Below are 17,360 nucleotides of genomic sequence, written 5' to 3' on the forward strand. Positions count from 1 at the left end.
TAATACTTTAATTATAAGCACGTTCTCATTAACTAAACCTTAATTAATAATAGTTAGAAGATATGATGAAACAAAAAAAGGGCGTCGTTCGGGATTACCCCGCGATTTGAGGGGTAATTCCGAACGGTACTGGAAAGCTCATTGAAGAATCAATTTTGAGTGTTAAAAAGAATTGAATTTTTGATTCAGCGTGACTTTAAATATATAATTATATATTGTCAGAGGCGTACCTGGGGCAGGGGGAAGCTTCCCCTGGCCCTTTGGCTCGAAATTCGGGATAGAATTGACAAAAACTTGTATATATGTACAGATCTTCCCCGGATCGACATCTTCCTTTAGTCCGTTTTAGGCATTGTCCTACTTTGTGCGCATCTTAGTGCATATTGCAAACATTCACACGGGTCGAGGGACGCTACATAAAATTGGGACATTGTGACACCCCCCCCCCTCCCCCCCCCCCCCCCCTCCAGACACACACACCCCAACACATCCCGACTCCGGTACGCCTCTGGATACAGCCAACATGACTTTATGTAACAATAATTATTATTGTCAACATGGCGCATCTTTAAAATGGCGTGAAGCCAAGCTATCGACAATATTTGTTATAGAAAGATCTGTATAAAAATAATATCGACGCTTGAATTGCAAAAATGTCGTATGTGTTTTGCTATTTGAGAAGCTGTGCTTTATTATGCCTTGGTGCTTTAGTAAACCCGTCTAACTGTTCAAAATCTCTCTTCTATGACGGACCTATTATTTATTAGTAAAGTAACCGATTTATATCAGAGCATCGATATTTTATTCTTAACTTTATATTATTCCATATAGAATCGTATGACAGATTAATGGTCAATGCCAACTAACTAAATTCTGAAGAAAAATCACCTTTGTGTTTTGCATGCATTTTTGGTTTGGTTTTGGTAAACAATTTTAGCTGCCTAAGTCCTGGTAGAATCAAGCTCATGGCTTGGAATTTTTTCCAGGTACTCAAATTAATATAAAGACTTTTTGAATTTTAAACTATATATGAAAGCAAGTACAACTTTTGTACAAATAATTTGTTAAGGTTGGTCTTAACCCTGGAATTATGGAAACTTTCAGGCTTCATAACTGCTAAATTATTGGTCTAAAGAATATAAAAGTATACATTTTTAGAATGGAAATGACTTGATGAATTCATCTGTGAGGTCCAATTTGGGCCATAATGCTCATTTTTTGAGAAAATCACAAAAAACAGGTTTTTTGGCCCAAATTTTTTCGCGCAACGTAACAAAAAAATTGTTTGGCCCAAAATTTGTTTTATTAATTTTTAAAAACTAGATAAAATATCTAGGGACCCTTTTTTTATTTTTTTGAATTTTGACCAACTTTGAGAAATTTGTACCAAAAATGGTCAAAAAATGCAAAATTTTCAAAAAAATCATAAAAAAGCCTGATTTTCGCCCAAATTTCAAATATTTTTGGTAAAGCCGATGAATTTTTTTGCATCAGCCCCCCCCCCCCTTACAAGTATTTGTGAACGGTCCCTTTGCTTTAGAAGAAAGCAAATTCAAACTTTGCTTTTAAAATCTATGTAATAAGGGAACAAATCGAATTTTCGATGACGTACTATAAACGATAGTCCTTTCGTTACGGGGAGCGGAGGTGTCAAAGAGTCCGATTAGTTTGTAAACAAACTAGATAAAGTATCAGTCAAAGTTGATCTTTCAGGTTTGAATTTTCAATATTTGACACTTAGGATAGAGGGTGTCCGCCACTTATAACGAAAGCACATTTGTTTATAGGACATTTTCGAGCTTTTGGTTTGTTCCTATATGTATCATCCTTATTGTCTAACGGTGTGAAGAAATAAAAATTCCTTTAAAAAAGGAACTTTGATGTGATGTGCTGAAATGTATAAACTTTGATGTGATGTGCTGAAATGTATAAAACAGTGTCTACATTCTTAAGTACAGTCTGATTACGCAAAGTACCGAGTTATCTTCACTGCACACAGTATTACAAATATTACCGCTGACACACACCCCATCATCTGGAATACCAATTCATAATCGTTCAGTTTGTCGAAAAGCCAACCTGGAGAAAATAAAACATTTCGATTAGTTGGACAATATTGACGTGGACAATTGACCTTTTTGGTAAATTCCATAATTCTTTACGGTTAGACCTGAGATGACGTTACGCCGAATCGCACATCGTTACTGCGCAATTCGCTGTCGTAGTGCACGTTAGAATATGACCATTGCTAGGTCAACTGGATCACGCTTTCTTTGTTACGAACCACTGATCGAAATGATCACAACACAAAGCCTATAGCATATCAAAATTCGGAACAGGTGTATAAGCTCAGGCTTGGAGCAGTGACCACTACTAACGTGCAATACGACAGCGAATTTATGGCTTTCAAATGCGTAGTAACGATGTTCGTCACATGATGTACACATCGGCGTGACGACATCTCAGGTCTAACCGCAAAGAATTATATGGGATTTACCGAAAAAGTCCATTCCGTGTTATGGTTAGGGGAGGGAAATAACTGAGTGTATCCTAGGGGATGTGATGAAGTTTAGGGTGCAGGACTGCAGGTCAATTTTGAATATTATTCCGAAGTCTTTTTGTTCCAAATGGTTTTAGCTGCTAAGGGTTTTTGCTCTGATAGTACAAGATGTACTTTTTTTCCAACGGCCTTTAATCTGAACGTTTTTCTACAAAATAGCGTTTTTAACCAGTTGATCAAAACTTTTAAAAAATAAGAATAAATGGTTCCTATATTTATATCTAGCTTTTGAAAAAAATAGTGAAGTACTGTTTGTTATGTAGGCTATGTTGGTCCTAAAAATAATGTTGGGTCAAAAATATGGCGTTTGGGGGAATTTTTGCCCGAAACCGACCTTTTTACCAGACTTTGACTCAGTTTGACGTTACATAATAGATTTTGTTGCGTATTTGCCATTCTAAATATACTTTCATATACTTTACAGCAACAGTTATGTGGCACAAAGTTTCCGTAACGTAGGGTTGTTCAGGGTTTGAAACAAACATACCTGTAAGCGGAGATGATATCATACATCCTACTCCCGAGAACAAACATGCCCATCCAAGCGCACTGATAAATGTCCCAGTACCAGACTCATCAACAAACTGTTTGATCATAACAGTCCATAAACTATTCCCTGATCCGATAACAAGTCCCGCAATCGCCGCGCTGAGCGACATCATGAGGTAGGTATCAAATAAGGGATCACACAAAAACAGAAATGAAGTGATAAGCGAACCAATCGCAAACATGTTTGTCGGATCAATAAGATCCTTATCTATAACTGGCGCGTAAGCTATTCGTCCAAAGAAGTTAGTAAATCCTGCGACTGTTGATAGTAAGGCTGCGTCTTCAGCGTTTACACCGCGGTCAATGGCGTGCGGAACAAGGTAAACAGTCCATGCTCCGTAGGTGAATGCAAAGAAGAAGATAACAACATCGTAGAATATGATAAGTGGTTCTTGACCAAAGAATTTAACATCAAACGATTCTACAAGAAAATCTTTCAAAGACCTATCAGAAGTGGCGTCCTCATTGTTAACAGTCTGTTTTCTAGTTCTGGTTGCGCAGTTCTGTTTTATATATTGCTTTTGCGCAGGTTCGATCAATGAATTAGTGTCGTCTGCTTCAATGTCGTCTGCTTTTGAAAAATATTTCTTTATACTCTTCTCACTCATATTGAAACGTCTATAAACAAAACTAATGATGCGATTATTTATCCTTTCATGTGTTGATTCGCCGTATACACCTTCTGTCTCTGGTTTTTCCATATTATTTACTTTCAAATCTATGTAGCGCGAACTTTTTGATGGTTCATTTTGATTGCAAGGTAATCTCTTTTCTTTCTTATTTACATTCAGATTTTTGCTCACAGTAGATTGATGCTCTTGTGGCATACGCATCAACGCTCCCGCGAAGACAATGTGAAGATCTAAAGCACCAAGCAGCAGCAATGTTCCTCTCCATCCATAAAGTTCAACAAACTTTTCTAATACAGGTGGTAGCACCATCATTCCAACGGAAGCTCCACCCAAGGCTATTCCATTGGCTAATGCGAACCCTTCTGGAAAATGATAAACTATCGGTTCAACGCTTGGTAGTACAGACAGTCCATGCCCAAGTCCTATATTAACAAAAACAGTACACATTCAATATTTTATACGCCTCAAATTGCATGCAATAAGGCTTTCTGAAATATGGTGGGCACCAAAGGAGAGTGGCGTAATCTTTGTATGCATTCTCAGCTGACATAAGATTACCAAATCAAAGTACGCCCTCTTTTTTGTGTCCGCCATACTTCAAAAAGGTTTATTGTGTCACAGCACCCCGTTTAGTTTGTTCCTATAAAGTTTTCTTATAATTCTCCCCTTCCATCCGTTAATGGCGTTTGGCTCGACTAGCTCCTTTTAGGACGGAATTAGCGAAACCGGGTTACACAATCGCCCTCGCTTTCAGTTTTCAGGCTACACAATCGTCATTGCTTTCAGTTTCCCGTTTCATTAATTTCAGCCTGATTGGAGTTAGAGGATTTTGATCAAAGTCGTCTCAAATTGTTCCGCTTTGAACAACATTTTAAACAAATAATAGTTTGACATATCTCCGGGGTTTTGTTGCATGGGTACAGGTAGAAAAATAGCTCAAAGTTAATATGATTCAATGGGATTTGACTTTTGTGAGTTGTTTTATGTTTAGGCCTTTTGGGTAAAAATGTATCTACCAAAACACGTTTCAAAACGTAAAAAGGGGCCAAGTTTAAAAAATCTTTCCTGTGTGGCTTTTCACCCTTTTTTTAAACTTGGCCCCATTCAGTAAAGTGGTACCGTAATAACATGAAGAATGAGTCCTAATTTCTACATGCAACAATTAGGTTTAAGACTGTTCGAAAGCGGTGCAATATGACGTAGGCTATGTATTATCAAAAACATTTGAAGGTTTATGTTTCATTATTGCGTGTTCATAAAGAGTATTAGAGTATCATATATACTTAGCAAATTTACTGTCTGTCAACCTGTTACATATTATAGGCCCTACATCTGTACATAAGGCGCAGGATCGCACAAGACGATGAAGAATTTAACAAAGTGAGTATTTGCTACTTTTGCTTAAATCAAAATACATTATAACGTCTTTACGGAAAAAGTTCAATCAAGCACGAACATTAATTAATTTACTCTACAAAATGAACACTGACAACTAAGAAAACAAACAAGTAGCCTAAAGATGACTTCGTATGGGTCTTTAGAAACTTTCATAAATGGGACCAAGTTTTAAAAAGGGTGAAAAGCCACACAGGAAAGATTTTTAAACTTGGCCCCTTTTTACGTTTTGAAACGTGTTTTGGTAGATATTAATTCTTTTTTTGAGGTAAAAAGATATTGCGCGGTAAGTGGTTCTTTGTAGCCATGCGCGGCGAAGTAGTTGGATATCCATATTTCGCGGTTAATGGTTCTTTGTAGCCCTGCGGGGCAAACTAGTTAGATATCCATATTTCGCGATGAGTGGTTTTTGAAGCTTCGAGGGGCAAACTAGTTGGATATCCATATTTCGCGGTTAGCAGTGCTTTGTAGCCCTGCGGGGCAAACTTGTTGGATATCCATATTTCGCGGTTTGTGGTTCTTTGTAGCCCTGCGGGGCAAACTAGTTGGATATCCATATTTCGCGATGAGTGGTTTTTACAGCTTCGAGGGCAAACTAGTTGGATATCCATATTTACGGTTTTTTTGTAGCCCTGCGGGGGCCTATGTTCGATATCCTCATTTCGCGGTTAGTGGTTTTTAAACGACCCGTAACCACCCCAATCAGCTGCATGGGGTAAAAGAATTATTTAAAAAAATAATAGCTGAACCCTATAGTTCAGCCAGGGACTGGAAACGACATATTGATGACTATTCGCTACTTGCACGGTTCCGCCATTATGCACTATGTGCGGGGAGAGCCTCGAACTGGCAGCATACATGAAAGGAAGAATTATGTAACCTTACACAGAACGTTATGACTAGTTCAATTCCCATTCATGTATGCTGCCAGTTCGAGGCTCTCCCACACATAGTGCATAATGGCGGAACCGTGCAAGTAGCGAATAGAATGTATTCAATAAACCCAAGCGGAACGAGAGCTGCTAAGTAACCGCTATCCGAACCATAAACACACGCATTATCAGACAACGAGTGTTCCATTTCCTCATAGCTTCTCACGTTGTACACACGTCAGTCGAATTTGGCGGTGTTGGTTTGTTAGCCCTCCAAGTTATAACATCGTTCACTTTGTGTTGAACATTTTATGTGGGCCGCACTGTAATAACATAAAGATCATTCTGATCAGTGTGATGATATCATTTCAAAAGGTCACTTCCCGATTAACATGATTAAGCTAAACAGCCTATGTGGAAGAATTTTATGCATGAGCATTGAGCAACCACATCAATGATGTAGTAATGAATACCCTCTATTGTTATCGGATTAATTTTTACGACCTTCGATTACATGGGAGTAGCAACGAGGACACGGTGTTTGATTTCACTCACATAATAGATCAATATTGACCTTCATCCAGCAAGGATCAGCCAAGCACTACAGTGGCCAAGCACGAAAGGTTTCTTGTTATCTCTTCAAGTATTTTTACCTTAGGTCTAATAATCATAATGCAGGCCTAAGGTAGTATGAACGGCTACGGTGTCATGCTCAGATTTGCTTCAAAATGATACAGAATGTGGAGATGGGTGAGAAAACCTCACCTGCCAATTTTTAATTTTTTCCAAAAGAGCGTTTTTGACTTATGTAATTTTTTGTGATTGGAAAACCCCATAGACTTTGCACACGGCATGTTTTTGGCATGTTGCCAAGTTCTTCAAATCAGCTTAATTTTTTAACACAAGTAATTTGTTTAAATGTGATTTTCTCTCCTTTATACCCACTGCATAAATCTGGTTTTTAATTTATTTTATTGCAAAAATGCTACTTAATAAAGAACAGCAATTTTTTCCAAGATATTGGCCTTAACAAAGGAGATATAAAATGGTACTGTTAGTACTTTTTTCAATTTTCTTGACTTTTTCTAGAAACACTAAATTACCTAAATTCTAGAATTTTTTTTGAGCTAACTATAGGTCCAATTTCAATTTTTAATTAAGTGTTTCTATTTTAAGTTATAGGTGTTTCCAAACTTCCCTAAAATCAAAAATTTAAAAATAAATTTTCTAAAAAATTAAACACTTTATCCAAAAAAGCTGGTGCATTTCGCATGTATAATGACTTATGTACAACTCTATGGAGAATGCAAACCTTACTGATGTGTTGAAGCCATCGAGTCCCAAAGCCAATATCTCTCAGAAATGTTGTCCAAGGACATATTTTCAACATACCTGAAGTTGATGGTGGATCAAAATGCCTGACATTGGTTTTCAGGGGGGTCAAAATGTACAATTGGGGTTTTGCATGGGTAATATCTCAGCTAAAGATATTCTAATAGGCTCAATATTGGTTAAGAGTAATGTCCTACCAAAGGGCTCTGACTAGCAAAAGAATGGACAAAAAAATTATTTTTACTTTTGGAGTTTTGACCCCCCAAAGTTGGTCCCGGATGGACGAAGTTGCATTTTGAGGGCCCTATATCTTTTAAAGGAGTTACAAGTTTTCTGATGCCAGATTTGAATTCTACACAAATAAGTACCCCAGGATACATACTTTTCAAAGTTGTAAATGGTTCCCTTTATACATTCATGGACCTCCAAACATCGTCTTTCGCGTTGCGACACATTTTTTACGCTGACCCCTCTAAATTTCAAATTGATGCCACGGGAAAACGAAATGGAGTATGAAGCTCAAATTTTCGGGATTTTACTTTCTCATCAATATCTACCACCACACAGAAAAATGAAAAAAAAAAAAAATTGAAGAGGTGCTGCGGTGCACATCCCTGGAGTTGACATGGAATGGGCCAGTACCTGTTTGTTTCCATATATCGGTTATTAAAATTACAATTCACCACAATACACATTCCAGTTTGCGAGAGGTTTATAATGAATAAATGAATAGGTTTTATTATTTCGAATTATATATAATTATTTAGGGAGAGTGTTTTAGGATTTTGTTAGAAAGGGATGATTGTTCATCATGTTTATTTTATTGTTGTATGTATTTTCCTGTCATTTCCTGCAAACCTAATAAAGATATTTTGATAATTGAAAATAGTCTGTATGATAAATCGTAGAGGTTGAAAGAGTCAACAAGAGTCAGAAATTATAATTTGCCATGGAACTTCGGTCATATTTTATTTGAAATATAACTGGATGTTAGGGTCTGCATGCATGGTATGCATAGTATGATGATATACAGACACTGACCTTTCCCTAAAACTATGAAGCAGCAAGTTGTGTATCACACCCATCATGGGTTCGAACCCCTTTATTGTATTTTATTGTTAAACCTGAATAGCGTGATTACTTTTGAATGAGCGGCAGCACACATATTTTGTTTGAGGATAGCTGGATCTATCTCCTTTTCCTCACATCTTCGCTGTAGTACAAAGCTGTCTTTTTATCTAGTGTTTAGACAGTGTTTACTCAACCATTGCTATCAATGGATGTTGTCATTTTTGACGACTTTTAACTTTTGAAATGCCCAAAATGAATCAATAAAACCGTGTATAAGATATTTGCGGGGATATTTGGGCGCGATTACAAAAAATTAGAAAATAAATGGGCACTTCTGGGTTGGGTATCTATCAGAGAAGATGTAATAAAGAGGAGGTTGATCAAGCTATCCTCAAACAAAATATGTGTGAGACCGCTCATTCAAAGTAAATGATGAATCACCCTATTTAGCTGCTTTACAATAGAATACCTCAATGGGGTTTGAACCCGGGATGGGTGTGATACACAAGTTACAGCTAACTGCTTTTAGGGATAGGTCAGTGTGTGCATGTCATCATGCCATGCACACCATGCATGCAGACCCTGTCATCCTGTCAGATTTCGGATAAAATATGACTGAAGTTCCATGGCAAATTATAATTTTTGCTGCTAGTTGCCACTTTCAGCCTCTATTATTTATGATAAAGAATGTTTTCAATTATCAGAATATCTTTATTAGGTTTGCAGGAAATGACAGGAAAATGCATAAAATAGTAAAATGGAAATGATCAACAATCATCACCTCTCTAAAAAATCCTAAAAATGTCCTCTTTAGAAATTTATATATTTACAAAAAAAGGGCGGATTTGGGGGGACATTTTACAGCACTCGATTTCTTTCTTGTATTATCCACATGTGGTATTCCATCCAAGCAGGAGGTCCTTAACACACGCGTTTCACACTTTTCAACAAATTCTCTATAGAAACATCGGAAATATTTCCAATTCTGAAGTGAAAATCGGTCAACCATGGGCGGTCACACACATAACATCATAGGATATTTCAAGTGGATGTTTAACTACTTGAGAATAAAGGACTATGAATAGATGCGACAGGATTACCTACGGGATTATCTCAAGGATATAATTCTGTTGACCCTCCTCTTTATTACATCTTCTCTGGTATCTATAGAGGCCCTGCATGAAATTATTGATTGGCTCCAAACAAAGAATTTGAACCGGTGTCCTTCACCGTAGTTATGGCGGAGTACAGTCCATTCAATCAGATGTTGTCATCAACCTATTTGATCGTAGTGCAGGGTTATGTGTGTGACACCAGAGAAGATGTAAGAAAGAGGAGGTTGATCCAGCTATCCTCAAATAAAATATGTGTGAGACCGCCCATTCAACGTAAATGATGAATCACCCTATTTAGCCGCTTAACAATAGAATACCACAATGGGGTTTGGACCCGGGACGTGTGTGATACACAAGTTACAGATAACTACTTTTAGGGATAGGTCAGTGCTTGCATTTCATTATGCCATGCATACCATACATGCAGGCCCTCTCATCCAGTCAGATTTCAGATAAAATATGACTGAAGTTCCACGGCAAATTACAATTTTTGCCACTTGTTGACACTTTCAACCTCTATTATTTATGACAGAGAAGATTTTCAATTATCAGAATATCTTTATTAGGTTGACAGGAAATGACAGAAAAATACATAAAAAAGTAAAACAGAAATGATCAACAATCATCACTTCTCTAAAAAAATCCTAAAAATTTCTTCTTTAGAAATTTATATATTTACCAAAAAGGGCGGATTTTGATGGAAATTTTACAACACTCGATTTCTTTCTTGTATTATCCACTTGTGGTATCCCATGCAATCAGCAGGTCCTTAACACACGCGTTTCTTACTTTTCAACAAATTCTCTATAGAAACATTTGAAATATTTCCAATTCTTGAGTGTAAATCGGTCAACCGTAGGCGGTCACACACATAACATCACAGGGTATTTTAAGTGGATGTCTAACTACTTGAGAATAAAGGACTATGAATAGATGGGACAGGATAACCTATGGGATTTTCTCAAGGATATCATTTTGTTCTCTCTCCTTTTCTTACATCTTCTCTGGTGACACGAACTGTCACGGTAGATTGCAATCATGCTTTTGTTGAATGCATTTGAGTAGTCTGCCATATTTACGGGATGATATGTCACATGCAATGCCTCTATAGATTCTATAGAATTTAAGTATGATATATTTTCGATGGGAATATATTTTCACTTTCAAAGTTTGTAGTTTTCATAATTGCAATTTCTGAATATTATATAAAAAGCGGGAATAAGTCTATAAATGTAAGGGTATCGGATCATTTTGAATGTTAATAAATACGAAACGCCGGCGGTAGACACCAGCGATATCAGGGATTGCCGCGATTCTTGCAGTAGCTTTTATGAATAGAATACAATAGTGGATATAATAGCGGATACAATAGCGGAACAATAGAGCTCTCTTACGGGCAAATAAACCTCGTCGCGTTTTACTAAATTTCACTTCTTCTTTTTCATGAACGAACCGTTATTTCATTAAGTAACCGTTATTTTTAAAACTTGGCAAAACCTCGACGCGAGGTTTTTAATATCTTTCATTGAATACGAAAAGTCACAATTTTCATATGTAATCATGGTAATGCGATCAAGCAAAATCAGTCGGAACTCGGAAATACTGATTTTGAGATATAGCCAAACAAAGGAAATTTCCTTTTGTTTCCTCTTGTTTTGGAAACTCTTTAATTGCCCGAAACTGGTTCTTCAATTTTATGAGGTTTTCTGCATAATGCAGCTTTTAAATGCCTTTTACTATTCCATAAGAAACTGAAAATTTTACATTTCCGAGTTCCGACTGAGTTTGCTTGATCGCATCACATAATGATCGTCGGCTTTTCTTCCCAGCTACATACACTGCAAAGACAGTGTTTTTTTTCCCATTTTCAGTCATTTTAATAATTACACTTCACTCTTTGCCGTCCCCTCCAAATGTTACAAAATATAGCTCGGCAGTTCTAGGGTGAACTTTCTTAAGGCTACAAACAGATAAGTTACCTGAACAGGTTAACGCCAAACATAAATGGACAGGTGAAGTGGATAATGATGCTGAAGCAAGTCCTGTTGCCGCAATAAAGCCACCACTTATAACCATCCGTCTTGCTCCATAACTTCGTGTTAACGCGCCAGCAACGGGACCTGCAATGCACGAGAAATTTAAGCGCTCGAAATCGAGATTGAAATACTTAAATAAAATGGTTCAACATGTATTACATCATAGATGAATTAGCGCCATTATGACTATTGTAAATATCAACTGTTAAAGTTGTTAAGGATGAAATCAAAACTCGATCGGCGAATGACCGCCGGTTTATACGCCCGGTTCCTTCCGTCCGGTTTCCCATTGTTTAGAACCGGACGGAACCGGCGGTCAACCGCCGGTCGAGTTTCAATTTCAACAGCTTTCAACCATTTCTTGTTTCCGGAACATTTTTGCCAAATATTCAAATTACACTGATTCTCTGTTACAGAATTTTGTCATATCTGAATCAAGGCCGTGCGTCTTGAGCTCGCCACTCAAAAAAGGTGGCGATGTTACATTTTCCCAAATTCATCACAAATTAAATGAGGATATCTCTGCTAAGTAAGAAGTTATTGTCATGCTTGTGGTCTCATTTTATTGCTAAATAAAATGCACTTTCAACCCTGTAAAAAGAATTGGGATTGATATTTTAGTGCATAATCTGCTTCTGTAAAGGCTGTAAATTGGATTTTGACTCTATTTAGCATTGTTTAGCATCTAAAAGACTCATGACCTTACAGCTAAACAATTCTACTAATTGGTTTTAATCATTTATCATTGGTTTAGTCTAGAAAATACAAACTTTTCCATACAAACTACCCGTTTTCATGTTAAACACTGTAGTAAGCATGCAATGCGGATGCACTTCAAATCTAAAAGTTACTGTAACATTTTAATTACTTGTCCTACCATAGTGAAAGTACAGATTTTCTAAAGGGAAATTTGATGAGGAATCTAAATATGGACTTACTTTTACTGTATGGGTTAGGGGCAAAATGTTTCCGTTCAAAATAGGTTGAATTGTAAAGAATTCTAACATACTTTTGGACACCCTGTATTCCGAGATTACCAAACAGCTGTGATTTTGGTTTCTTCCAAAGTCAGTGGGTTCCCCCTATCCTCTAACCAAATGAATGCGTTCCCTGCCACTGACTATTCATCCTCAATGACCCTAAGAAAGTCCCCTAAAGTCAAGAGTTACAGGTGGAAAACCAAAAGATTCAAGGAAAGCCCAGTTCCATACATGGCTGAACTCCTGAATCATGCTTAGTGTTCTCCTGTCCATCTAGTGATTTGGTTTGAATAATTTTTTGTGCGAATGGATGGATGGGAGGGGCTGGTGTGATTTAGTAGCCCAAGCCCTTAAGTGCAATTCCCTCTCCTGTCATATTGTCATATTATCGTAGCCTATCTTTTTATTATGCCGTCACATTGATATTCTATTAGGTTGAGTTTTTGTGCAATGGTAAGTGTGGGAGTGCATCAGTGGATGTTGGTGGGTGTGTATGGGTATGGGAGGGGGTGTGTGGGGGGTGTGCAGGGGTGTTTGAGATATGGTCTTGGGTGAGTAATTCGGTTGAGTATGAGCTACAGCTATTTATTAATTCTTTGATTGTACCTTTTAAAATTTTCATTGAGTATGTACGGTGCAATAATTCAAGTTTTTTATGTATTTTATTATTATTTGCATTTCTTTATATAAATTTGATTGTAATTATTGTAAATCACCATGCAATTCAGCCATTTTGGCTGCTATTTGAGTGTTTTGATAAAATATACCTGAAATATATGTTGTTTACTTCCAGTTTATTACCGCAAGTTGGTAATAAGCAATGCATTAAGTAACCCATTTTTTATCCGAATCTTTTTTATTCCACCCTGTATAACTTGAAGGTCTGCCTGTATAATGAGTTGAAATGTGTATGTTTGAATTGCTTATGCCTTCAGCTTTTCATAAATGTATACTTTTGCTAGTTTAGGGTTGATAATTGTGGAGATAATCTAATTAGAAATTCGATTGGTGTAAAAATTCATAATATTTGTGATGTAACGCTACGGGTGGCGAGTTCAGGACACATGGCCTCAAATTAAAATCACACGTGATTGATTGATTAATTGATTGATTGATTGATTGATTTTCAACATATCAAGTAAAGAAACTATAGTTAATTTTGGGCAATTACACTGATCCTCGACTGTTATAAAATAATTGGTCATACTATGTGAAGAAAATTGATTGATTGATTGATTGATTGATTGATTGATTGATTGATTCATTCATTCATTCATTCATTCATTCATTCATTCATTCATTTTTAACATACCAAGTAAATAAACAAGTCCGCCATACATTCCAAACCCCCATCCAACGCTGGTGACATCGGTTTCAAGCCCTCTCACAAGATAAGGTAACAACACGCCAAAGGATTTATAGATTCCAAAAGCTAAGAAATATATCACGAATTTTGCAAAAACAGCTGCCCATCGCCATATCGAAGAGCAGCCCATACTTTGATAAACGGATCAAATCATCTGAAAAAAAACCCATGAAATCGGATAAGATGACATCAAATAATTGAAAGAATGAATCAAATATAGACGCTATAGGGAATAGCTAACACAAACTTATCTCAACCTACCCATAACCCAAAGCCTAACTCTGAGCTCTGTTCCTAACCTCCGCTAACCCTAACCATATAGCCAAGTCCGAGGGGGGGGGGGGTAGGTTCTGCATGGATAATGATTTTGAATTAAATCTTTTCTTTGCAATGCACTTTTGGATTTTCAAGGATTTTCTTTGAAAAAATGGACTTAATTTTGTCCAGAATGAATGTGTTGAGTGTTAAATGTTATAAATAAATGAACGAGAGAAAAATATTTAATATATTGGTCAGAACACATTTTGCGGAATGCATTTAGTATTTTAGTTGCAAAATTCCAAAGAGCTGTCCTTTTAATATCCGCGCCTAATCAAACTACTGTGTTCCCTGCAGGATTATGTAGTGACCAGGTCCTAAACCATTCAGTCTTATGCGGCCCATTCAAATTTATGAATTGTAGCTGGAAGGATAACTCGTCCACCATTTGAAAATTTTGACCTTTCGTATTGAAGATATAAATTTTCCCCCAAAAGACCTCAAAGGTTTAGATGTGAGATATATGCCGCCCTTACCTATGATGGCTCTGAAAAGAGCCGTTCACTGAAAACTGCACAAAAAAGCCAATCCCACGATTTGATATCTCAGGGTAGACACACTGTTTCTCAATGCACAGTATCAATATTGTTAAAAATTGTCTTTCGGGATATCCTTATTCATGTAATGATAAAGATCACATTTATAATACACTCTTAGGGGGAAAAGTGCAACTTAAAGCCTTTTTTTGTACCATACAGCACCCCAAACAATGATAAGGTTCTATAAAGAACAATAAAAAGTTCTATAAAGATCCTTAAAGATTTAAATAGGCCTAGAGAACTTTCTAGTTAATTAATTCAGGGACTCGTAACAAAGTTTAGAACAGCGAAAAGGAGTGTTAACCCTTTTTGGTTCTAAAAATAATTTTCTAGGCTAAAGAAGCTTTTTTTGTTCTTCTTAGAACCTAATGGTTCCTTAAAAGTTCTTCAAGCTAATAAGGTCCTCCAAAGAACCATTTTCTTGGCTAAAGAACTTTTTGGTTCTACAAAGAACCCAATGTACAACCGACGGGTTCTTTGTTGTACCAAAATGTTATTTAGTAAAGAAAATGACTCTTTGTAGAACCTTGAACTTGAAGAACCTTTAAGGAATGAATGAAAGGTTCTAAGTAGAACAGAAAGAACGGTTCTAAGATGAACTTCTTCCTAAAGAGTGTGAAATAAGCAAATGATAGTAGAGTTACTCCTTCATGTAATATACACGAAATTAGGGTTAGGGTTAGGAATAGCTTACACGAAATAATTTATATGAAGGATCGACCGATAGTATACAAATACAACATGTTTTGAGAGGAAGTAGTCAAAACTACTGGTCGCGCCAGTGGAGGGAAGTAGTCAAATCATCCAACACCGAGGGACCAGTAGTTTTGAATACTTCCTCTCAAAACATATTGTATTTGTTTTACTATACCTCATAAATATTTTCACTATCACGGTAAAATCGTTCAAACAAAAGTCAACAACACCCCAGTCAACGTGCCGGCCAGCATGGTAAATAGGCCTAAGCTTAATATTTTGCTTACCTGATTTTATTGGAGGATTTTTGTTCAATCAATTTACATTTTGACGTATATTATTCTAATTTTCTTTTTAACATTCCATAAATAGCGTTTTGTTTCATAAAATGTCAAATTCGCGTGTTATTATCCATCGGTAATCTCAGCAAAATAACTGCAGCAGACGCCATTTTCACGATAAACGCGTCTGCAGAATCGCCGCTGTGTAGATAATGTTACGTGTGAAGGAACGGTGACTCGCGGGGTCGAGACACCGTGTGGTAGTAGGGTGCGGAAGTTTTTACTACTTCCCCGCGTGCGCGTAATTGCACAGGCGCGGTGAAGTAGTCAAAATACCGTACTCGGACGCTGGCGTTATTAACCAATTAGATGTCTGGATTACCTAATAAATATTTATGAGGTATAGTAATAGCCATCACATACCTGTAATGCAATCAGTACAGTGAGTCAGAATACGTGTCGAGACAGCTCTATCCTAGATAGATATAGTGAGGATCGGCATGATCACAATCTCAGCATCTTCACAAACCACTTTGTGAGGATGCCCGGTTAAAAACATACCAATCAACCAATCAGATAATTATAGTCATCTACTACTCCTACCATATCGGCTTACGATAATAATAGCCTTATTCATCCTATTATAACACCGGGAAGTTTTGGTGTAAACAATGTGGATCTATTGTTCGGGCTATTGTTAGAAGTTCATAATACACGTAAATACCACTCAAGAACGATAGTCATACCAGAGCTTTGTCCATGGAGGTATATAAATAAATGGAGAATGATCCAGCCAAGCCTCCTTTGTACTACGTTGGTTATGACCAATTATTGTTGAATAGGCAATTTCAGGTTTATATTGATTATGCTAAGCTGATTACATTGTGAAGTCTGTTTCACTGGCCATTGATTTCAATGGGGTAAAATGAAGTTTATACTTATTGGAAAGTGCTCATGTTTCATAAAATGTTGATATCAAAATCTCATTTTCGCCGAAAATTGAGTGCTTAAATTCTGAGACTAGTATACCTAGGTTTAGGTATACTAGTCTCAGTTAAATTGCATCAAGAAATCAGTCTTTTTGAAAAAAGAAACACCTTATCTGTTGTCATCTTGTGACTCCCTACATTTTGGTCATGAAAAATTGAATTATGACTTTTTTTCCCAAAAAGTTATGACCCCCCCCCCCCCGTTTATTTGGAACCCCTCCCTCCAAAGAAAATGATAGCCCCCTAATAATATTGATATAATCATTTAGGCCTAAATACTGATAATTATTTATTATAAAATGAGAAGTTTAATGATGATGATTTAGGCGGCCTATACGATTTCATGACAATACAGAATTAAAAGTTTAAAAACAATAACATGACATATCCATCATGGCACTCAATCAATTTGACCGGAAGCTTCAACCAAAATCACGGTTAGCATACACTAAACTATGAGAAACTGTTTAAACAAAGTATGTAGGGCCCAGTGTTGTAGTCAAGACCTCTATGTCCGAGACCGAGACCGAGACCAAGACCTGCCCGTCCGAGATCGAGACCGAGACCGAGACCAAACCTTCCGAGACCAAGACCACCCCTTTCGAGACCGAGACCTCTAAGTTCCGAGA

General features: G+C 36.9%; 1 protein-coding gene across 1 annotated transcript; it reads right to left on the reverse strand.

Moving 5' to 3' along the window:
* Positions 1–1,439: 1,439 nt before the first annotated feature.
* LOC140144488 (monocarboxylate transporter 2-like) lies at positions 1,440–14,056 on the reverse strand. Its single transcript, XM_072166301.1, has 4 exons — positions 13,855–14,056; positions 11,506–11,646; positions 3,048–4,163; positions 1,440–2,079 (listed from the first exon to the last, which is right to left on the reverse strand). Exons 1-4 carry the CDS (start codon positions 14,036–14,038, stop codon positions 1,964–1,966), a joined length of 1,557 nt encoding a protein of 518 aa, XP_072022402.1. The 5' UTR covers positions 14,039–14,056; the 3' UTR covers positions 1,440–1,963.
* Positions 14,057–17,360: the final 3,304 nt, after the last annotated feature.

This window comes from Amphiura filiformis, chromosome 2 (genome assembly GCF_039555335.1).
Source record: "Amphiura filiformis chromosome 2, Afil_fr2py, whole genome shotgun sequence".
Taxonomy (NCBI): Eukaryota; Metazoa; Echinodermata; class Ophiuroidea; order Amphilepidida; family Amphiuridae; genus Amphiura; species Amphiura filiformis.